Consider the following 25,529-nt stretch of genomic DNA (forward strand, 5'->3'; position numbering starts at 1 on the left):
TTTTTTCCTTGTTAATGAACACACACACATGCACACACGCACGCACACACACACATTGTCTAATTGTAATTGTCTTGATGTGTACCTACAGTTATTTAATTCAGTTATATTATAAATCCTGTTTTTACTGTTATGTCTTAGTGAAATAAAATGAACTCTTTTTGTTTCCGAATTTTTTTTTTAACATTACTCAAATTCAACAAAAAGTGTTATATCATAAATATTTTACTGCTGTTCCTAAAGTGATTTGGGGGCGGGACTTTGAGTGCAGTGGGTGTAGCCTGCTAATGCTAGCTTCATCACAAATTTACTGAGCCGAGCTTTAATGAATAACATAGTTGGTTTTTTTTAATTAACATCGTTTGTACTGTTTCTTCTGAACTGACCCCAGTGGACAGTGAAGGTACTGCAGGTCATTTCATCATCATTCATGACCTTGCTCTAGATGTGTGTGTGTGTGCTCCAGTTGTATTGCTCAAACGTGTCTTGTTGTGTGGTTGCTCGTGTAAACACAAACGTCTGGGCTCACTTCACCATGATGTGACATTTTATATCAGTTACCCCAAAATCTCAACAATTACTCCACGCTACAAGAAAAAAAACAACTCAATTGAATAAACGTGTTTAGATTATTGCCGAATAAATTTGACTTTTTCAAAAAAAATATATGTACGACATACAACAATAAAAAATAGACTGTTAGTTTGTGGTTGTTTTATCAACATGACACTGATGACTGGGATATACTGTACATTAACTGAAGGGTAATCAATACACACATTACACAATATATGTGTGTGTGTGTGTGTGATTGGCTGAGCTCACGACGCAAACACCAATAGATCAATGCCATTGATTGGTTGACATGGCAATGTGCCCCCTGACAGCTCGACCAATGACCTTGCAGCGTTTCCAGCCACTGATAACGAAGTAGAGACAGAAGTGACGACGGGAACAATATTCATTTGTTCACTCAATGAAGCTGTGAATATGAACAGCAAACCTGTTTGTTAATCTGGCCACCAGGGGGCGATAGAAGCAAAATGTAAGCACAGGTTCAGTGTGTGTTTGTGTCTTTTTATGTCGTGAAATTTGACGTCTGTTCATTTATTAAATAATGAATTACTTTTGTTTTATGTATTAATATAAAAATATAAAAATCAAGGAGGTAAAATTATATTACATAGCAAAATGTAAATATAACTTTTAATTCATAATCTGCATCATAGCAGTGTGTGTGTGTGTGTGTGTGGAGCAGTGGAACACCTGATCTTCCCTCTTCACCTCGTTTAACTCATTAACTGAATCGTACCAATTAAACAGGGCAAGCGGCCACACACACACACACACACACACACACACACACACACACACACACACACACACACACTCGGTGAAACATGAAAACACAGCTGAGTCCCTCTGGCTTCTATTTTACTTTACTTTCTCCCTATTCATGTAATCATCATTTATCAACTTTTATCTCATGATTATTAACATAGAAGAAACCAATACGTATTTAAATAATATAATAAAACATGTACCTGACCTGAAAAACTGAAGTTTGTAAACAACTCACTCTCTCACACCAAAGTCCATCGAGAAAATCAGTGATTTTAGTTCACGGGGACACAGGAGCTGCTGGTCTACTGCTGCCTCGTGTGGACTCTTTGTGTCACTGAGGTCAATCTGAACAACATTTTTTAATGCCAAAGTCTTAAATAAGACATTTGAACTTTGGAGGCAGCAGAGGATCAACAACTTCTGTGTGCTGTGATGTTAAAATCACTGATTTCTCTATGGACTTTGGTGTGGGAGAGTGAGTGGTTTCAAACTTGTCTGTTTTGTCTAACAGTGAAATAAGCGTAATCCTGCCTGTCTTATGTTGGTTCTCAGCAGCAGGGGGCACTCACAGCTCTGATTATGAGTCAGTACGCAGGGTTAGAAGAGGTAGAAGATTAAATGATGTCTATTCTTTTTTAACATGAACAGCATTTTTGTTTGAAACATCACAAAAACGTTGCCTTAAACAGGATAGATTTTACAGGATAACATCTTAAAGCTCCCATAGAGTGGTCCAATCACACATATATGAGTTATGGAGGTCCACTTACATACATTACATACACATCCATATCTCTCCTCACTGAAGCTCTCGTCAGACTGAAATCTCACTCCTCCATTACAAAGTCCAAATGTCTCATTTTGTCATTTCGGCATTTTAAAATCATTTGTTCAGATTTACCTCAGTGACACAAAGTGACCACACGAGGCAGCACACGAGCTAAAATCACTGATTTTCTCTGTGGACTTTGGTGTGAGAGAGTGAGTGGTTTACAAAAAGTCTGTCTCACAGTGAGATAAAGACGTGAACATGTTCTTAAGACATAAACTTAAACTGATGTAGATTTTATTACACAAGTCTCTTCTTGTGACAATAATCTGTGAGATTATGTGTTATTGTCACTTTAAGTCCCTTGAAAACACCTAAACAAGATTACTGGTCCAGATAACATCATCTGCTCCTGAAGTGGAAATTAATTCTTCATCCAGATGTTTCTCCTCATTAAGAACCGTCCCAGTGCTCTCTCTCTCACGCACATACACACACACACACACATATGCGCGCACACACACACACACACACACACACACAGTGGATTCATCCAATAAATCACGTCTGGCCATTGAATCTGCTGAGTCGTGGGTTTTCTGATCAGCTAATAAAACATCATGGTGATTAAATTTAGTGAGTGTGTGTGAGGAGAAGGATGAGAGGAAAAGGTAGAAGAGGAGGAGGAGGAGATGGAGGAGGGGGAGGAGTCTCGTGGCAGGTGTGCTGCAGCTGAAGTGCTGGCTCAGGGAAACACAGTCAGCCGCTCATTTGTCATGACGACAATCGGCAAAACTAAACATCTGCTGCCACCACACACACACACGCACATGTGCGCGCACACACACACACACACAGGAAACACTGCTAAAATAAAAGCAGCTTTTTTTCTCTCACTCACACAAAAGCAGTCAGAGCCACCTGCAGTTAAAGCTGCAGCAGGCGACATTAATGTGGCCCGCCACGGCTAAAGAAGTGCAAGTCGGCCCAGCGCAAAACGAGTACAACGTTCAAGTTGAAGTTTGGACGAAGCAACTACATGCTTCAAATCACAGTATTGTGGTTCTTAAAACCATAAACTTTGTATTTGAATTAAGGGTGTTTGATCGCCGTGAATCGATTCCTAGTTTGGATGTGGCGATCTCACATTCCAGAGCTTTACTATCCACAGATAATAAAACCTCTCACAAACACTGCCTATATAACGCAAATACACAGGACGTATTAAATACATTTAATACTTATGACAAACATGACATAAAACAAGCATACAGCACTGTTTAGAATCCATTTGGTGCGATATCGGTAAACATGGCGGCCTCCATGTTTCAGTTCTGTTGACAAAATGCAGCCACCCAATTGGTGTAGAACGATCACGTGACGAGCCGTGGCACCTACTTTTGCCCAAGATCTTATTACGCTGTGAAGGGACTATTTCAGCAAAACACGTCGCTCGAAGAATCGTCTGAAAATTTAGCGAAGAACTTGTTCTTGGTGGATAAGCAAGACTGAACCAAACATTATGTAGTTCCACGTCTGTGGAGCAGGATTACTTTTCTAAAGGATTTTTCAAGGCTCACCTTGCGGCCTAATAGTATCTGTGCTCATACAGAGAGGTGTGGTTTCACTGACAGCTTAGACCAGGAGGGGGTTGTTCTATGTAAATGTGATGATTCTGTCTCTTTGCTCTCAGAAGGTGTAAATCTTTGAGGCTTAAATTCTCCTTAAAGCAGTTTGAGGATTGCCTACATTCAAATGGCCATATCTTCTTCAATAATGAAACCTTTAAAAAAATGTTATGTTATGTTATGTCATTTTATTCCAACAAAATAAAAGACACATTTTTATATTATCTTTCATTTTAGAAGCTATTCCTACAAATTAAAAGACACATTTTTATGTTATTTCTCATTTTAGTAGTTATTCCTACACAATAAAATACACACCACAAGGGTTGGATACCGTTCAAGTTGAACCAATACAATAACCCTATCGGTATCTTGAATTAGGTACTTTTAAAATGTTTTTCAGTTATGAAACAAAATCTGCACTTCTGAGTTTCAGTTTTTTTTTTTATTAAGAAGTTTTAAGAACAGTAAATAAATAGAACTGAACAAATAAATAAACTTAGAAACAAATTTAGAACATTTAGGACCAGGTCAACAACAAACGCTCTCTCTTCCACAACCAGTGCTTCTTCTTTTTTTTCTCTTGTCACAAACAAGTGTTTACACAATCAGCTGTGGACTGTGAGCTAACCGGCCGGATGTTAGCCACAGACAGCAAGCTAACGACAAGCAAACACTGTTTGAGGAGTCGCGAGTCAGGGTTTGACCATGTTGGACTAGAACGTCACATGTCACGACTCTCTCCACGACTGTGTGGAGCAACAAAAAAGATACAGATATGATGGTAGCATCAGCTTCGTCTAATTGTGTGAAATGCAGCCACACTTTAGACCGATTTCGGCTCGCCATTATTATAGTGTTGTGGTCTCGTAGCCTTGCGACACGTAGCTCTCACATTCTCGTGCGCTCTCACACACATTTCAAGTACCGAAATTTGGCACTGATTCATTTAACCAATAAAGTAAACCAGTACCGACGTGAATCTGTACCAAGTACAAAAAGTACTGGCTTTCGGTACCAACACGACACCACCTCCAGAAGTCGCCCTGACTCTGTCTCTCTCTCTCACACACACACACACACACACACACACACACACACACACACACACATTCTTGTACATGCTGCATACTGAGGACCAGCATTTCCACTTTATAAATCAACACAATTACAAATATCTACTTCATGAATGACATCTACAAAGAACTACTGGTTGCCGTACCATAACATGTCTGCAGGTGGAGCCCCAGAGCAAAAACGGCTGGAAAACTTTTTTATTTTATTTTTTTTTAAATTTTTGGTCCAAAATTTTATAAAAACGTCATACTATACTATGTCAACCAAAATTTTTAAAAAAAATTGACCAAAAATGTTTTGGTCTAAAATTTTACAAAAACGTCATACCATACTGTCGTCCAAGATTTGAAAAAAAAGATTGACCCAAAAATGTTCGTCCAAAATTTTACATAAACGTCATACTATAGTATGTCGTCCAAAAAAAAAAAAACAATTTGAAAACAAATTGAGGACCGGCCAAAATGTCCTCACTCCATAAAAATGACCTCACTTTGTTGGTTAAAAACCCTCACTGGTCCTCAGTATGCCGCAAGTACAAGAACACACACACACACACACACACACACACACACACACACACACAGATAAATGGATGTCTTGATTGATGTGTTTAGAGGTGCAGACATGATGTGTTCCCACTGTGGGAGAACATTTTATAGTGAAGTGGGTAAGACGATCTTGTGTGTGTGTGTGTGTGTGTGTGTGTGTGTTTCAGTGTAAGATGAGCTGATGGATACTTAACAGAAGAAAGGAAACCTTTCCTCTCCTCCTTTACCTGGCAAGACGAGCTCTCTGCTGTGGTGTATGTGTGTGTGTGTGTAGATGATTATTATACTTGTTCTACATAAAGTAAACACAACAAGGCTTCCAGTTATAAGAGCCACAGAGAGCCTCAAACAAAATGGTTGAAAATATGAAGGGAACACAAGGAAAAAAACATTTTAGCCCCTTTACAAAAGATATAACTAAATCAAAGTCATAAAATCTACATCAGTTTAAGTCTACGATGTCTTAAAAACATGTTCACATCTTTATCTCGCTGTTAGACAGATTTTTGCAACAGGAACGCGAAGTTCATAAACAACTAATTATTTGAGAAAATCAGTGATTTTAGCTCACATGGACACAGGAGTTGCTGGTCTACTGCTGCCTCGAGTGGTCAGTTTTATGTCACTAACATAAATGTGAACAAATGAAACATCAACTTCATTAAATAAGACATTTGAATTTACTGATAAAGGCATTAGTGGATCAACAACTCCTGTGTGCTGTGATGTTAAAATCAATGATTTTTCTATGGGATTTGGTGTGGGAGAGTGAGTGGTTTACAAACCTCAGTTTCCTGTAGTTAAATGGCTAAAATCAGTTTTTCCCTTGTGTCTCAGGCTGGTTCTCAGCAGCAGGGGGCGCTCACCTTACATACCTAACACCACTGCCACACCCCCTAACTGTCTGAGGTCACAGCAAACACCATGTATAACTGTAAATAAATCTTGCTGAAAGGGTCAAAGGTTACTCACCACCAGGTTCCCGATGACCATGACAAGCATGAAGACGAGGATGCAGAGCGGCTGACCGGCCACCTCCATGCAGTCCCACATGGTCTCGATCCACTCGCCGCACAGAACTCTGAAGACGATGAGGAACGAGTGGAAGAAGTCCTTCATGTGCCAGCGAGGCATCGTGCAATCCTTTGAAATCTTACACACGCAGTCCTGGGGGGGGCGGGGTTAATGTAACAACAACTCTTGCATTATAAGTCACAAATGGAACGCACCATCAAGGGTGAATTCCAATTCCTTGCTTAACCCTCAATCTTAACCCTCAATCTCAAAAATGCTCTCCCTCTAGTGCAAGTGCTGTCCTGATTCTCAGAAAATATTAAGTTGAGGGTCAAGTTTAAGGGCTGTATCGCCCTCAATATTGAGATTTTCTGAGACCACCCTTGGGAGCAAGGGCTACCCAGAATGCATTGTCGAAAGCAGCGAAGCGAGTGCGATACAAATAATTAAGTAATTTCTTTGTTAATAGAGATAAAAAAATTATGAATGATCTTAGTTTAGGCCCATATTATGGATTACTGACGTCATTGTTGTGCAACATTTATTTTTATTTTACGATCTTTTGTCAATAGCCGGCCGGTGTGGTTTACTTTTCAATAAGCCGTGGTGTGTGGTAACTGTCAGCTGAATATTTGTATGAGTATCATCTTATAACTAACTGACAACCTAATAACTTGACTGACAAACGGATCGTAATTAATAATCCTGACGTAAATGTGTTCTTCTTCTTCTTCTTTTTTGGAGTTGACAGACTGGACGCAGCTTTGGCGTTATTCTGCCCCCTACAGTCTGAAGACGTATCTGCATTTAAGGGGTGTCCCATTTCTAAGTGACAAAATAACCCTCAACACTTGGTTTTGAGGGCCAGTTAAGATTAAGGGTTGAGCTTGAGGGTTAAGATTGAGGGTTAAGATAGGAATTGGAATTGGCCCTACGTCTAAAATCAGAATCCAGTTACCTGGTAGTTTTTCCCAAACAGCTGCATCCCAACCACGGCGAAGATGAAAACGATGATGGCGAGGACAAGCGTCAGGTTTCCCAAAGCGCCCATGGAGTTCCCGATGATCTTGATCAGAGTGTTGAGGGTCGGCCACGATCGAGCGAGCTTAAAGACACGCAGCTAGAGGAAACAGAGAGAGAGAACGGGACAGTGTTGAAGAACAACACTGCACAAAATTGTACAGCCTGTCGAAATTACTAGAAGTAAAATATTTCAATTTTTATTTTCTATCTATCTTCTTCCTCTTCACTGTCATTCATTTAAGTTGTGTACAAACGGCAACATTTGCTGAAATACCGTTATGCAAATGACAACAAGGACAGAAGTTTATGACCTAAATCGTTGCGTCGTGTTTCCTTGTGATATTTCCTTGCAAACTTGTGTTAACGTTTGTAGGGAACACATCATAATGCTGCCTTCAAATGGGACACAGCGTTCAAATCGCAAAGTTGTGAGATTATTGTTGCTCGGCAACAATCCTAGCTAATGTGCAGGTAACGTAATTCATGGAATGAAGATTACCATTGAGCATTACCATTGTCTGTTGACGTCAAATTTTTCAACTTTACAGAGTAAAGTGGATTACGCGAGGGGGAATTCTTCAGTTCACAACACAATAATTTGCATAATTATGTGCTGGTCATCACAATGTACGAAATTGGTTTGGACAAAAAAAAACAATTTGGAAAATAAAAAATATACAAACTCCAAGATCTCAACCATTTACCTGTCTTTCAGAAGCGTACAATGTTATGGACACAACACGGGGAGGACATTGACAGGAGCATATCTCGTGAGCAACACATCGCCAAATGACCAATCTTTTTTCATGAAATCACGTGACATGTTTTTGGAGCGTGTGACTCACCAGTCTGAAGGAGCGCAGCACGCTAAGACCCTCCACGTCTGACAATCCGAGCTCCATGAGGCTGAGGCAGACGATGATGCTGTCAAAGATGTTCCATCCTGTTTGGAAGTAATAGTATGGATCCAGAGCGATGACCTTCAGCACCATCTCTGCTGTGAAGATCCCTGAGAAGACCTGGAGGACAGAGATGGAGACAATCATGAAACACATCCAGATGTCATGAAACAGATTTTGCATAAAGGGTCATACTTTTAAGAAGTCGCCACCTGCTGGTCACTTGGTTTTTGTGGCCATGAAGTGAAGCTGCTTTTATAGCTAAAACACTAACATTAAACATTACGTCTTTATCAACGTGACTAGATTAGCTAAATTGCTAATATTCACCACTTTATTACAGTATTTTTTTTAATGAAATAACATGTTTTGTTTTCATCAAATGCAATTAGCCCACATGTTAGCAAACCTAGCTAAAACGTAGCTTTTTACATTAACCACAGGTTATGTTTTTCTGAATTAAATATCAAACGGGGAACATAGGACCCGGGGAACATAGGTACGACCCCCTCCCTCTGTATTGCTGTTTTTTGTTTTGTGTTTTTCTGTAAAGCGTCTTTGAGTACTTCGCAATAAGTACTATATAAGACCTATGTATTCTTATTATTATTATGCAAACTCCAATACTCCAACTGGGGCTCGTTTGTGTACATTGGAAGCCACGCTTCCGTCAGTCTTCTCCAGAGTAGCTGTGGCTACGGAGCGTACCACCAGTGAGAATGCGTTAATGAATAATGGGCTAAAGAAATGTAATGAATTATTACACATATTATCTAAGTCTATAGCTAGATAAACAGAGTAATACCACGTTATTGTTGTTTGGTGGACACACACACTGTAAACACACAGAAGTACAAAACTGAAGGGCAGCGTTAGCCTTGAGGCAAGACATTTCAGACTGGGTTAAGTTCACACACACACACACACACTCACACACGTGGGCTCACACACACACACACACGCACTCACACGCACTCACACACGTGCGCTCACACACACACAAATCATGTCACTTCCTATCAGTGCGACTGACAACACGTCGGAGGCAAAATGAAAGTTCAGCTGTTAAAAACAAAAGAAACTCTCCACGCTAATGTTAGCATGAAAACAGAGCTGGCGACAATTTGACACAGGCCACTACCAGTCACTTTATTAGGTACAACTGCTGTTTAAAGGAAATATGTAATTATATGACACGTGAGCTGTTTGACAAGCTCAAACCGAGCATCAGAAACGGGAAGAAAAGTGATTTAAGTGACTTCTATGTAGCTTATTCCTCTCTTGTAAGTCACTTTGGATAAAATGCTTAAATGTAAATGTTAGTGACACAATATAAAACCACAGACACCATGGTTAAACCATGGATCAAACTGGTTGAGTCATAAAAGAGGTATATTATAGGCTGTGGGCAAGTTGAGGTAATAATTCCTCAATAATTGATGAGGAAATTATTGATCAGTGCAACAAGTGAAGTGATGTGAAAACATTGGCATATAAATAATGACAATAAATAATATATGAATATGTAGCTGCACATCACTATCCCTAATGACGGTTTAAATTGTACCAAAATTAATCGAATATTTGTTTGTTGTTGGACAGATTCCAGAAATCCAGAAAACACAATGGCTGAAAATAAGAAGGGGAAACAAGGAAAAAGGGATTTTAGACACTGAACAAAAGACTCCGCTAATAAAAATCTATTTCATGTTCATGTCTACGATGTCTTAAGAACATGTTCATGTCTTTATCTCACTGTTAGACACTTTTCCAACAGGAAACTGAAGTTTGTGAACCACTCACTCTCCCACACCAAAGTCCATAGAGAAAATCTGTGATTTTAGCTCAGGGGGACACAGGAGCTGCTGCTCTACTGCTGCCTCGTGTGGTCACTTTGTGTCACTGAGGTCAATCTGAAAAAGGATTTTAAATGCTGAATAAACAAAATAAGACATTTGAACTTAGTGATGGAGGCAGCTGTGGATCAACAACTCCTGTGTGCTGTGATGTTAAAATCACTGATCACTGATTTTCTCTATGGACTTTGGTGTGGGAGAGTGAGTGGTTTCCAAACTTTTCATATGTTCTGCTTCTGTGTCGATACAGCACTTCCTTCACTCATCATTGATTAGCGCACTCACTCACTTGAGTAACACGATTGATTGATTGATTAATTGATTGATAGAACAAAACAACCCTAACCCTCAGCTGAATCAGCTGATGTGACCAGTTTGCGTGGAACTGTTTTTTTGTTGTCATCAGTGACAGTAAACACACACTCAGGGGAGACAGAGAGATTAGCACTTAGAGCACACAGCGTCTGTATGTTTGCATAAAAGCCTCCACTAAATGGTATGCAGCCTTTAGATCCATGGAAATATTGATAAGTGAAAACTAAAGAGCAAATAAAGCAGAGAGCAAACAACAACAAACAGAAGAAGCATTAGCTGACATTGATTCGGTCAGTACAGTAATGACCTGACCTGACACACAGACACACACACACAAGCACACACACACAAAGGCTAACTTAAAGCTAAATTCTATGTAAACATCTGTGAGGATGAGAGGTTTTATTGAGACACACACACACACACACACACACGCACACGCACACACACACACACACACACACACACACACACTGCAGTGTGATCCTGTGACTTGACTCAGCATTTGTTGTACTAATCGTCTCTAAGTTTAAATGAAGATATTTGGAGTATTTGTGTTGCAGAGTTAAAGGGACATTATAGAGTTTAACTGCTCTGACTGTGTTTGTATTATGCAGATGTTTATATACAGTCATCAACATATAGAATCAAATAATGATCAAAATGATCAATCCTCTGTTAGTCATGTTACATATGTATGATATATGCTGTTATACATGAATATTTACATTTTAGTGCATATGTAGATATATATATTGTATGTTGTTGATTAAATGTTACTTATCTAGTAAGGTAATGATGTATATATATATATATATATATATAAACATACTGTATATATATGTTACAGTAGATCAGTACATGTGTTTTTGTTTACTTAAAGTAAAGTACTTAAAGTGATGATTGTGATGTGAAAAGGTCAAACACATGAAGCTCCTGTTTCTACTTTTACACTTTATTAACATTCTCTGCTCTGTGTGTGTGTGTGTGTGTGTGTGTGTGTGTGTGTGTGTGTGTGTGTGTGTGTGTGTGTGTGTGTGTGTGTGTGTGTGTGTGTGTGTGTGTGTGTGTGTGTGCGTGCGAGTGCGTGCATGCGTGTGTGTGGTTGTTTCCTCAGATGAACTCATTAACATACAGCATCAGCCTCTCCGCTGCTGTCAGTTCATGTGTTCACCTGCAGGGGAAAATTCACTCTGGTTTACATTTATTTGACCTGTTTGTGTCAAACAAACAACAGCCACAACAACACACAACAACACACAACTGTGTTTGTTTGTCTTCACTGAATCCTTTTTAAAATATACAAACGGATCAGAAGCACTTTGTCTCAAACGCAGACTCACTCTCCCACACCAAACCCCATTGATCCACTGCTGCCTCCATCACTAAGTTCAAATGTCTTATTATGAGATTTCCACCACACGAGGCAGCAGTAGACCAGCAGCTCCTGTGTCCCCCACGAGCTAAAATCACTAACTTTCTCTCTGGGCTTTGGTGTGGGAGAGTGAGTGACGTAAAAGACCAGCTGTTTGAACTGCTTTTCTACTGTTACACAAACATCATCCAACCATCACTTCACACACACACACACACACACTCTCTCTCACCAGGTTCCCGATCCCCAGCATGCTGTTAAACTCCTCGGTCATGGGATAATGTTCCATCGCCATGAAGAGCGTGTTGAGGACGATGCAGATGGTGATGGCCAGGTCCAAGAACGGGTCCATCACCATGATGTTCACCAGCTCTTTCAGCCTCAGCCACCGGGGGCAGCACTCCCACACCAAGTAACGGTGAGCGAAGGCGTACCAGCACGGGTGACACCTCTTGTGAGCCTCCTCCAGTTCTGCAGCATCCACAAAAACAACAATAAACAGAGCAGAGAAGATTAGTTTAGATAAATATACAGAGAAAACAGCATTAATGTAAATATTTGTCCATTTACATTAAAACGGACCTAGACCGTAAGTTCCTATTAACGCTGTTTTTTGTGTATCTGCGTCATTACCTTGTTTATGAAGCCCTGAAGGTTCTAAACAAACAGTTCAGTCACTGCTGAGAACACTGTGTTTTATTGTAATCTCGGGCTCAGTGAGATCTCTGAAAATCCCGTAATAGTTGCGTAAACATTGGTTCTCCTGAACAGCAGATCCTCCTGCTCCGGGCACTAGTCGGGGCACATCCGGTTGCGTATATTGAACCGCAGAAGAAGAATAACGTCCGTTGTGGAGGTGTTTCACGAGCGACAGTGTCTTCTGACTCTGGGTCTGACTCTGGGTCAAAGGTCGTCAAAGGGACTGCGGCGGGGAGTCGTGAAGAAGCTATTTTTAAACACTGTTAAAATAATGTTTTGATAATGAGGAGCAGTGCATCCACCGTTCCAGAGGGGGGCGCTGCGCTTCTGAGAGCTGGTGTGCAGAATAGTACTGGCCAATCACAAGACTCTGTCTTCTGGGGGTCAGAGTTCACTCTGAAACATTGCGGCTGATGAACACCGTCATAAAAGAGGATTTCTATCGGCTTGTTTACAGCAACTAGGAGGTTTTTGAGCATAAAAACAAGTTAATGTATGTAAGTAGACCTCCATAACTAACATTTATGTGCAACAGGACCACTCTATGTTAATATTTATTATTATTATTATTATTATTATTGTAATAATTATTAATTATTGTAAGTTTCATTCATTCGTTTAAAAAAAATGATACAACTAAATGTAAAGTGAATGATTTGTGTTAAATATTAAAGTGTTTCTGCTCATGTCTGTAATGTTAACTTTAGCTTATATTATATTAGCCACATAATGAACACATGAACAACAGGAGAAGAAGAACACAACGGTGAAAATTACACTCACGCTGATTCAATGGAAAACACTTCACTTCCACAACGACAATTCAAATCTTAGTCCTAAACTATAAGAAAATTCCTCAGAAATGAGGTACTGCCTCATTAGGACCAGGTTTTGGTCTCCATGAGGACTACTGGTCCTGACAATGTCAGTGTTATGACAGAAAGAAAGGTCCTAAAGCGGTAGCAAATACAAGAACACACACACACTAACCCCTTAAATGTCTAATCCTAACCCTTAACTTAATTCTTCCCTTAAACTCTTAGGACAACGGATGAAAACTAGCTATTGTGCTAACTCTGGCATATTTACATTGTTGCTCTATGCTGACATGTCGATGAATATGCATTGTCCTAATTTAAATAAATAAATAAATAAAACCATGAAAAGGTCCTTAACATGTCCTCAAAATGTCAAAATGTCCTCACTTCCTATGGTTTTTATGGTCTCTCTCTCGCTCTTACACACACACACACGCACACACACCTTCCATAGCGTCAGTGAGGTAGCTGGCGGCGCTGAGCGCTCTCCCTCTGCGCTCTGAGCCCTGAGTGGACGGAGGCCGTGGTAACAACATGGTGCTGAGCTCCGTGGTCGACGTGGGGACCTGAGTCACAACGAGACACACAGAGGACACAGAGGACATTTTATTTAGTTTGACAGGAACAGACATCTTTATAACACACACACAAAAACTAATTTTCAAGGTTCATTCATGAGTGTGAGCTGTTGCCATGGCGACAACATCAAACACACAGATTCATGTCAGGTCAAATGGGTCAAACATGATGCAGTGATTTTCTTTGTCTGTGTGCTTCCTGTCACCACGGCAACAGATAAGCATGTGATGACTGGTGTCCAATGAAGCAGAGGAATCAGTATGTGTGTGTGTGTGTGTGTGTGTGTGTGTGTGTGTGTGTGTGTGTGTGTGTGTGTGTGTGTGTGTGTGTCATCTTAAATTAAACCCTTACAGGGGAAGTTGAGGGACACGAGGAAAAAATATTTTAGCCACTCTCTCACACCAAACCCCATAGAGAGAAATCAGTGATTTTACACAGGAGCTGCTGGTCTACTGCTGCCCCATGTGGTCACTTTGTGTCACTGAGGGAAGTCTAGACAAAATATTTTTAAAGCTAAATAAGACATTTGAACTTAGAGATGGAGGCAGCAGTGGATCAACAACTCCTGTGTGCTGTGATGTTAAAATCCCTGATTTTCTCTCTGGACTTTGGTGTGGGAGAGTGAGTGGTTTACAAACTTCTGTTTCCTGTTGGAAAAGTCCGTCTAACATTGAGACAAAGACGAATGTGACGGAGATATGTTCTTTTATATTTCCTGATTTACTTCATACAACCACACTTAAAAAAAACAAAAAACTTAATCAGAGTGGTGATGATGTCACACACGTGTCTCTCAGTGACGTCATATCTGGTCTCACAAACCCCCCCTCGGGGAATATTTTCCCATCATGCCTTGCAGCATCTCAGGTTTCCCCCACTGGGAGCTTGTGCATATGTTATGTTTTAAATAAAGTTGTGCATGTTTGAACAGAGCTAGGCTCTGGTCTCATGAGAGTTCACACACACACACACACACACACACAACTCTGATTACATAACACTTCCTGTTCCTCCAATGAGATGTAACATGTGGGCCTGAAGGTCGCCGCCCACGACGATGCCCACACATGTCTGTGTGCCAGGCAGGGAAGCACCAGGGAAACACACACACACACACACACATACACACACACACAGCCGTGCTTTAATTTAGCTCCAGTTAGCTGCTGCATGTTGCCATGGTAACTTCCTCATCCATCCTCATGTCTCCATCAGTCTGAGCAGGAGTTGTCAGGTGACGACCTCCCACACGCCCCCTACAGGTCACACACAGCTTTACAACACTGTGCTATAAAAAAAACATAAGAATAGTTTGTAAAAGTTAACAATCAAAGCTTTTTGACGAAAAAGATAAGCTCCACCCCTAAAAACCAGGAAATCTAAATTTCTATATAATGTTTATAATAAAATTATAAAATTTCATTCAAAAAAATTGTGAATTATTTGTGTGAAAATGGGCGCTTTTATAAAATGTTCCCTCCGTAGTATTACACAATTTGTGGGTTTTTATTTTTTAGTCGTGTCATGATGTAAAATATAGTTTTTGTAAAATTATAACATTCATGACATTTTTGAAAAGTTAAGTCGTGTTTAACGTCACATTTAACTCATTGTCTGACAATGACGTCTATAGACGTCAATCACGTTTTTCAGCGGGGTGGGGGCTGGGGAACGATCTGGCGGAGCTTGTCACTAAATATCAGGCTTGTAAAAAGAGATGTACTGGCAAAATGACCCGCTAGGTGGCAGCACTGCCACTTTGGAAGGGGGATGAGTAAATGAGCACAGACTCGCAGTCACAGTAGTGTCGCGATCATTGCAAACAACTGAGACCAGGGAGAGGCGCCATGTCAAGACACTGCCCAATAACCCGGGGCAGCAGAACCTCAACAGATGCTCCAGGAAGACATGAGGAAGGTAAGAGCTTTTTTGCTTTGATCGCTAGATTGGTTATTTCCTGCCTCTCCCCTTCTCCCCTCCTTCAGTCCATGTCACATCAACGCCATTTGGTCCCACAAGTTCATAAACTGTAACATCTGTTGCCAGAAGGAATTTACAATTTACAGATCGTGCATCCTGCAGAGCTCCCACTCACACTCTCATTCCCACTGTTAGCTTCAGTCCATGTTACATGAAGGACATTTTGTCGCACAAGTTCATATTGTAACATCTGTTGCCGGGAGCCAACAGATGTAAAGGAATCTTCAATTTACAGATCATGCTAACTAATAATAACCACTCATTTTGGCAGTGCGAAGAAGACTTGGTTATACACTACCCAGAGGCGCAGCTTGTGAACAGGCAAGGCAGGCAACTGCTTGGGGCCCCGAGCTGATAGGGGCTTGCTCATCAGGGCCTGGTTCACTACTCATCCAAGGATGGTCATGGTGTTCCTACCACCTTAGTCTACTTTCCTCAATCCTATGGAGGAGTTTTTCTCTGCTTGGTGGTAGAACGTGTATGAACATGTATGAGCATCAGGCTCAAAATCAGAGGTCCCTGCTCCATGTGATGATATTACAGGAGATCAGTGCAGAGGATGGTTGTGACATGTACGATGTTTCTTCCCTCATTGCGTCACAAGGGAGAATAAACACTGTGATGTGCACGAGAATCTGTGGCCAGACTGACAGCAACGTGTGGACGGTCAGGAGGGTCAGGTCCTCAGGAAATCTCCAGCTTTATTTGAATCTCCAGCTTTATTTACAGCACTGTAGGCTACATACCATTTTCCTTGTTTTATGTTTATGTGTTTATATTACAGTATATTGTGCTGTATACATTTTGTTTTACTTTTTTTTTTACTTTGATGTATGGAAGTTAGTTTATATCTGTGAATAAAAATGGTTACAATTTCTATGTATGAGTGCAATGTGTGATGTCAAACCTTGGAGGGTACTCTACCATAAAATCCTAAAAAAATAAGTCCTAAAATCAACCCTAACCATTGTCAATGAAGGACTGGGCTAAGACTGAGAGGTGGACATGAGGGATATTTCAATGGTCCTCTGCCACAGTGACAAAACATCTAAACATTTTGACTTGCAGTGCTTACACAATGCCAAAGGGACAATGGGTTTTTGGAGGCGCTGACTATTTATATGAGAAAGACATTTAGTTTTGACACATGAGTGTAGGGATGTCACGGTTAGCGGTGTAACGGTAAACCGCGCTAAAATTTTTGACGATAATAATTACCGTCTTCATTTCAAAAGAAATTATTATCTCGGTGAATAACCGTGCCCGCGGTGTAGGCACCGTGAGCCTTCCAGCGTCTCCGTCTGCTGAAGTTGCCGCGCAGGCGCACTCTGTAGCCTACAACCTGATGTTCAAACTTTATCGAAGCTGGAATCATGGCCGAAGGAGGAGACGACAGCCCTCAGGACATATACGTATATGAAAACTCACCCATAACAGTTTAGCGCGGCGCTGGCGTCACGTCATCATCTCAGACAACTACCGCGTGTATCCTGCTCTCTTTCAGCCGCTGAATAATCATCTGTTTGTTGTTTTTGTGACGATGAAGTCTGCTAACACGTTAGCATAAAGATCGCTAGCTTAAAATGCTAACAGTCCACACACCAGCAGTCTCTGTGCTTTCGCTGTCATTGTGAAGATGTTCAGCTACAGACAATTATTGTCATGTTCTCCTTGTCTTCCTTTGTCAAACAAAGCTTTTGTTGATGGCTGCTTTGATGACAATCACGCTTTAATTTCGCACTGCACACACACACACACACACACACACACACAGCACACATAAGCACAGGAAAGTTCCAGGCACCATCTCGCCCCTCTCTCTCCCTCTCTCTGTACTGCATATTAATTGTAGCCATGTGTATTCTCAGCTGATTGGCTGAAAAAGCAACAAAAGCTCTGGAATGTGAGATCGTCACACCCAAACTAGGAGTGATTCACAGCGATAAAACAACCTTAATTCAAACACAAAGTTTATGGTTTTAAGACCCACAATACTGTGTCAATAATGTTAACATGATAGTACAGCTGCAGCGCCCACCGCCAGCATATTAAAAATGCATAGCTTTTAGGACTATCAATGCTTTCTGAACATATTCACACACTTTAAAAAACACCGCGATAATACCGAAAACCGCGATAATTTTGGTCACAATAACCGTGAGGTTCAATTTTCATACCGTGACACCCCTACATGAGTGTATGAGGCGCTGATTGTAAAGTTGCGCATGCTAACATAAACAGCAACTTTTTGCCACATTTAGCAAAAAACATGTATAAAAAACATTTGAGCAGATTTACAGCAATATTTGTGAATTTTGTGATATTTACTTCTCTTGTGAAAATATAATTTCAATGTTTAATCTGAATAAATTATCTAAATCTAAATGTTAATATAAATTATAAATGTTAAATGTTAGTTTTGAAGCATGAGTGAACAGCTTTGGGAAAGATATGAGCTTTTGCAGGTGAGCTATCGTGTTGTGCTGAACTGTGAGACTGTTTTGCCAAACGATCTTAGAGTTTTGAGAATGTCATTTCTGAGCCAAACCAATGGAGAAAAACTGTAATTCAGCATTTACAATCCTTTGTTCAGATTTACGTCAGTGACACAAAGTGACCACACGAGGCAGCAGTAGACCAGCAGCTCCTGTGTCCCTGTGAGCTAAAATCATTGATTTTCTCTGTGGGGTTTGGTGTGGGAGAGTGAGTGGTTCACAAACTTCAGTTTCAGTCACATTAACGAGCTCTGCAACTGTGTGTCAATCAAAGACTCTCGTGTTCAATTGATCTGATATTCTGATGATGATAGTCGCTTTGGTGCTTTTCTCACATCACTATTAACATTTGCACGGCAGTGAGTGCATTTCTCAATTATTACAATTAGTGCAAACTGCAAAACGTAGTGGATAACCTGCAAAAGCATGTCACTTGCTCCAAATGGATATTCCATTCCTCAAAAGCAAGTCTTCATGTCAATGAAACTGTCAGTGTCATCAAAATGAGACGTCGTCACCATCGTTTTTGAACAAGATAGTCAAATGACTTTGTCATGTTTTCATTTTGACAGTTTATTCTCTCAGTGTTTCCAATGCATAAAAACACTACCTGAAAATGCTCAAAACAGCAATATACACTACTTGTGCAGCCATTTGAAAACTACAGTAAAGTTACACATTGGTGTATTTAGAGGAGTAAGTGAGATATTATGAGATGTTGGATTACTGTCCAATACTATACATACATGTTCTCCCTATGAAATGTTTGAATGATTGAATTCACAGTGGTTCTTCCAACATTTGGTTTCACCCTCTGACCTCAGTCATTGTGAGGCTGTGATTGACAACATGGTCACAACTGTAGCTCTAATTTCATGAGGAATCTGCTTATGTATTTAGTCTCTTCTTCTCCCTCTTCCCCTGTTTTGTCCTCTTCCTCTTCCTCTTCCTCCCCACATCCTCTCCCCTCTTCCACGATGCTGAACTTCCATTTCTGTGTCACAGAATTGTAGAAATGTTTCACACTATGTCCTGCTTGGTTCATATATGTTTGCCAAGTGAGGGTTCATGGGATTCATCCCTGAGTGACTGTGAACACGTGTCTGCACTGTGCAGCCAAAAATAGAACACTTTGCAGACTTTGTGACATTGTGACGTAGCAATGAGTGCGTAAGTCAACATCACATGTTTTATCTCCTGTACTTAGACTGAAGAGGACCACAAAAACATGAGTCTTCTTTTTTCACACTTTGCCTACTCATAGGGCCACCAAAGTCTCAAATATAAGTATTAAAATTATTAAAAAGATGATTATGCATAATATGTCTTCTTTAAATTGGTGGTTAAAACTTTCTGTCACATCAAATCAGATTTAATTTTCGACTGTATTTATTGATTTATTGATGTATCTGAACTTGCATGATGAAAATAATCAGGTTCAAAATGTGGACTCACTGAAAATAGACTGGAGTGTTTGTGTGGAGATGCTGTCAGTGTGTGTTTCTTTTAATAAACCCTGTGTGTGTGTGTGTGTGTGTGTGTGTGTGTGTGTGTGTGTGTGTGTGTGTGTGTGTGTGTGTGTGTGTGTGTGTGTGTGTGTGTGTATGAGTCTAGATGGGGGAATACCACAGCATCGTTATCTGAGCTGGTAGATATCAGGGTTTGTGCGTATGTGTGTGTGTGTATGGTGATATCAGAGTGGAGTTATGCGAGGAGCAGATTCATAATTCACATATCTGAGTGTTGGATGGCTGCGGCTTTCACCATTGTTTCCACTGTCACACACACGCACACGCACACGCACACACACACACACACACACACACACACACACACAGTACTCACACTCTCCTCCTTGACCTTCTCCATGGTGCAGGCAGGCAGCTGCCCCTGCAGTGGTGGGGAAGACACCCCGTTCTGGTCCATGGTGACAAACAGTTTCCCGTTAATGTTCAGAGTCGGATAAAACACCTGAAAAAACACACACACACACGTGCACACACACACACACACACACACACACACACAATACACAAATGTGTCCTTAAGTGTAATCACAACAGGAAACTGAAGTTTATAAAACCACTCACTCTCCCACACCAAAGTCCATAGAGAAAATTAGTGATTTTAGCTGAGGCTGGTTTACTGCTGCCTCGTGTGGTCATTGTGACTGAGGTAAGTGACAAAACAACACATTTGAACTGACTGATGAGGCAGCAGTGGATCAACTCCTGTGTACTGTAATCTTAAAATCACTGATTTTGTCTATGAACTTTGGTGTGGGAGAGTGAGTGGTTTACAAATGAATGAATGAAAATTGTAACACACTCCAACATGTGGCGTAGGTTAGCACGTTTGTTACGTTCACTACGCTAATGTGCATTTGCATATAGTGGTGTCCCAATTCCATAGGGAAGCCACTTCCCTCAACGAGGGGAATTTACTGTTGAGGGCACTCGAAAACAAGTGGAAATTTTAAGGGGGAGAAATGGGACAGGGCCTTAAACTGGTGTATATTGTATTAGCTGATTATTTTATTAAGCAGCTAAAACCGTTTTCAGGAGCAGAATTGAATTGATTTTATGATCTGATCATGTGGTTGCGTCTCACCTGTGAGCCTTTGCTCGCTGTGCTGTAGGAGCTCGACCTCCGTTTGGGCCATGGATACGGCAGGATGCCACTGAACGTGCCGCCGCTGTAGGTCCGTCCTCCTCCTCCGCCCTCCAACACATCACCCGGGACGCTGTACTCATCGTCAGCCATCTCTCCATCTGAACCCCGGCTCCTGAGGCGGAAGTTAAAGATGGAGGACACCTGACTGCTGCGCCGCGTCCTGGTAGAGAAGGAGCGGGCGAGGAGGGGGTGGAGGGACTGGAGGAGGAGGAGGAGGAGGAGGAGGAGGAGGAGGAGGAAGAGGGGGAGGAGTTATACACTGTTGAAATAAAAGACACTTGTCTGACTTCTCCTCCGCTCACCTTTCCTCCATCCATCATGTCCACCTGCAGCAGCTTCTCCTCAGATAGGTTTGCTTCTACGTCGGCCACGCCCACCAAAGCTTGACTCCGCCTCCGCTCCTCCAAGTTGTCCAATGGTGGGCCAAAGGGCGAGAGGTCTGGTGACATCAATGAGTCCGAGTCCACGGTTTTTTGTGTGGCAACCTGTCCGATAAGAAACCAACGAAATGTTTATTTATGATGGTCCTTGAATGCATCGTGTGTCACAATCACTTCCTTCAAGAAAAGTAGTTCTAAGCTTAAAGGGGAAGTTCCGTTTTGTTGTGTTGTGTGAAGTGTAGTTCTTCTACCCCGTCACTGAGTGAAAACAAAATGGCCCCCAGTTTAAGTCTACGATATCTTAAGAACGTTGTTCATGTTCATGTCTTCATCTCACTGTTAGACTGACTTTTCCTTGTGTAAACTGAAGTTTACACCAAAGTCCATAGAGAAAATCAGTGATGTTAACATGACAGTATATTCATGTGTTGTTACCATATTACAGGAAACTGAAGTTTGTTAACCACTCACTCTCCCACACTTAAGTCCTAGAGAAAATCAGGACACAGGAGCCGCTGGTCTCCTGCTGCCTCGTGTGGTCACTTTGTATCAATGAAGTAAATCTGAACAAAGGATTTTGAATCGCAAAACTGACAAAATCAGACATTTGAACTTAGTAATGGAAGCAGCAGTGTGTCAACAACTCCTCTGTGCCGTGTGGGTGGTGAGTGGTTTACAAACTTCAGTTTCCTGTTGGAAAAGTCTGTCTAACAGTGTCTATTAAACAAGATGGCATAGATATTATTAGCTGGGTCTTTGTGGTCTCATACAGCCTTAACTGTCAGCATAAATGTCTCATTTGTCCCGTGACACTCTGGTTCATGGACCTGCTGCTCTTTCTTCAGACGCTCCATGGCCTGCTGGAACTCCCGCTCCTTCTGACACGCCTCCGCGATGGTGGCCTGGTTCTGCTCCTCGTACGCCATGGCGACCACGGCCAGGATGAGGTTGACCAGGTAGAAGGAGCCCAGGAAGATCACGACCACAAAGAAGACCATGTAGGTTTTGCCCGCGGAACGCAGCGTCTGCAGGAACAGCAGTCAGAACACAGTCAGAGAGACATTAAGAAGAAAGAGAGGACACACAGAGTCTGTCTCCGTCTGTCTGCATGTCCTGCTTATAGACAAATCACACTTCAATCTTGACCTCATTAAAATAATGTAGGAGACGTTCCTCTGTCTCCATGAGGACTGAGTGGGAGCTTCCTGTTTCCACAGCCAGAGGCAGAGATACACGCACACACACACACGCACACACACACATGCACGCATGCACGCGCGCGATTCCTGCTCTTCATGTAAATGTTCACGTTAAAGAGTCTCATTGCTCGTTGTGTGAAAACAAGGAACAAAAATTTAATCTTCAGATTCTAATTCTACAGATTGTCCCTTTACTTGTAGATGATGTACAAGTCGTATACAAATTCTATTATTATTATTATTTATATTTCATGATTATTCTCATTTAGAAGCCAAATCTTCCTTCCTCATAATCTATAAACCAGTGGTCAGCAACTGGTGGCCCGTGGACCAAAACTAGCCCGCCAGAATCAGTACATGGTCCAGCAGAAGATGTGGTTTTTAAAAACTGAATTATGAAGTAATTAGGTTAGGTTTTAAGATTAAGAACCCTTTAAGTCCCGCAAGGGGAAATTCAATTCTGCAGTGAGTTAGTGAACACACACAGCACACAGTGAGGTGTAGAACATGTAACCCAGCGCAGTGAGCTGCCATGCCAGTGAGCGGCGCTCGGGGAGCAGTGAGGTTAGGTTTTACTCTGAATAAATATGTGATTCAAAGAGATTCTGATGTTAGAATTATTAAAACATCTAAATGAATGGACAGTCGAACAGTTTAGAGAGTAAAATAAAAGTTGTAAATGAAAATAGCACATTTTGGCCCAATTTTTTATTGCAAAGAGATACATTTTTTTTTTGTAATTTTCTAGTCACCACTGTGGATGTTTTTCTACAGTGTTTTAATTAGGATGTGAGGATCCTATTGTGATTGTTCAAACTCTTCTTATTTTTATCTGCGGGGCATCTCGAATTTGACCCCCAAAACGTCTATGAAAATGGACAAAAATAGCCACGCAAGCCAGAACTGGCAAAATTTTTTATAAAATAATGGAATTGCGAAAGAACAGTGCAAAATGGCTCTTCATACTTTAACGTAGAGACCTGAAACTTGATATGTGAGACCAGGGACCAGGTCCTGAACATGTCTGCAAAAGGTAATTTGACCCAAGCGCCATGTCGGCCATTTTGATTATGACCTGCACACAGGAAATAGGTCACCCGAAAACGGAAGTGCCCTGTAACTCGCCGTACATTGACCTATTGGTTCGAAACTTCATATGTGAGACAAGTGACCCGGCCAGAACACATAGTCCAGGGCTTACCCGGTGGCGGCTGTGAGGTCCTGCACAATGCTGCTTCCAATTATTTATTATTAATTATTAATTATAAGTGGTGTTCTCGAGGCTCTGTACTCGGTCCTCTAAACTTTATTATGGTTTTCAATCAGACTCAACGTTTTGGTGCTGTAGCTGAGTGGGTGTGAGCGCCACCTGGTGGTAAAGGTTTTCCCAGTAGTCCTGCGTCATCAGGCGGAACAGGGACAGGAAGGCCCAGCCAAACGTGTCGAAGCTTGTGTAGCCGTAGTTCGGGTTCCTTCCTGCTTTTAGACACTCAAATCCATCTGGACACTTCCTGCAATAACAACAACAACAAACAGTTAAACTTGCACTGCACACAGGAAGTGATTTGTTGTTTTTCAGGTCAGACGGACAGAACAGGGACACTGAGCTGGTAAAGAAAAGAAGACCGTGAAAAGAAGTCCATGCAAACTTGAGAATTCTACTGCTGCAAAAAATAACAACAGCAGTTACGTACAGTAGCTTTAAAAACAAAAGGATCAGCATTTTATCAATTCACTTGGTAAATATTAATTATCCCAACACTAAATATCTCACCTTTTTTCAACTTTTCTTAAAAGAAAATTTCTCATTCACCTGAAGATAAATTCACTTCATATTGATAAAATTAATACAATATTTTTTTGTCTGTGATAATTTTATATCCTGCTGACACACACATACACACACATATGCACGCGCACGCGCACACAGACACAGTGTCTCTAATTATGACACTCGGGTAAACTCGAGTCCAGGAGGAAGAGAGTACTTAGCATCGCTATAGCAACAGTATCCCAGTGCTGGTTGCCGGGGGAGACTGTTTTGTGCTGCATCTGCTGGGAAACTGATGGACTGCGTGTGTGTATGTGCGCGCTTCACCTCTGTCCCTCTGTGTTTCTCCACATTATTTTTGCTTCACGTCACTGAAACTACAGACAAACATCTAATATCGTGTGTTATAATCTCATTTAATCTCATTTAATCCAGTCCAATTCATGACAGTTCTGTTAAGTCTCCTCTAATCCAATTTCACAGAATTTTTCTGTCCCAGTGTTTTTCTAACTGACTATTGTTAAGATTATGTTAGTCTAATCTAATCTGAAGTTTTATAATCCCATTTTTTATTATTATCCAAATAATCCAGATATCACCAGTCTCATCAGATTAAAAAAAAAAAAAATCTAATTCAATCTCATCTGCTTTTCGCACACTAATCCCATCTACGTTTTTGGATTAAGTTTATGTCATTTGATCTAATCTAGAAGCAGTTAGATCCCATTTGATTCTGATCTAACAGTCTGGTTTTATAAACCAAACACCAAAAATTGGATTATTTTTAATGATTTGAATTCTGTGTTAGTTAAGTTATTACATTTCTAAAATTCACATTTAATGATCCCACAATACAGATATTTACAATGTTTTAACATCGGATTAATTTAAGTTTAATTAAGTTAGTTAAGTTAGTTTGATGTGCGCTGATAGAAAATCCCTCCAGTTTCGATTCTGTTCAACCATCTCATCAGTGACACACGCACACACACACACACACGCACACACACACACACACACACACACACACACACACACACTCTTCAGTGTCTATTTCAGGAGTGTGTGTGTGTGTCACTTTGATCAC

General features: G+C 40.9%; 1 protein-coding gene across 1 annotated transcript in view; it reads right to left on the reverse strand.

The window, feature by feature from the left end:
• LOC310937512 (sodium channel protein type 5 subunit alpha-like) overlaps positions 1–25,529 on the reverse strand; it is a gene marked incomplete at both ends in the record, with an annotated part of 107,106 nt that overhangs the window by 44,026 nt on the left and 37,551 nt on the right. The window contains 10 exons of the mRNA XM_083901795.1: positions 6,339–6,533; positions 7,339–7,500; positions 8,249–8,422; positions 12,081–12,319; positions 13,811–13,931; positions 20,265–20,390; positions 21,030–21,290; positions 21,395–21,577; positions 22,300–22,497; positions 24,041–24,182. Of these exons, the coding sequence (XP_083757921.1) occupies positions 6,339–6,533; positions 7,339–7,500; positions 8,249–8,422; positions 12,081–12,319; positions 13,811–13,931; positions 20,265–20,390; positions 21,030–21,290; positions 21,395–21,577; positions 22,300–22,497; positions 24,041–24,182 (1,801 nt within the window). The remainder of the gene's footprint in view (positions 1–6,338; positions 6,534–7,338; positions 7,501–8,248; positions 8,423–12,080; positions 12,320–13,810; positions 13,932–20,264; positions 20,391–21,029; positions 21,291–21,394; positions 21,578–22,299; positions 22,498–24,040; positions 24,183–25,529) is intronic.

Source organism: Microchirus variegatus (assembly GCF_963457635.1).
Source record: "Microchirus variegatus genome assembly, chromosome: 15".
NCBI lineage: Eukaryota > Metazoa > Chordata > Actinopteri > Pleuronectiformes > Soleidae > Microchirus > Microchirus variegatus.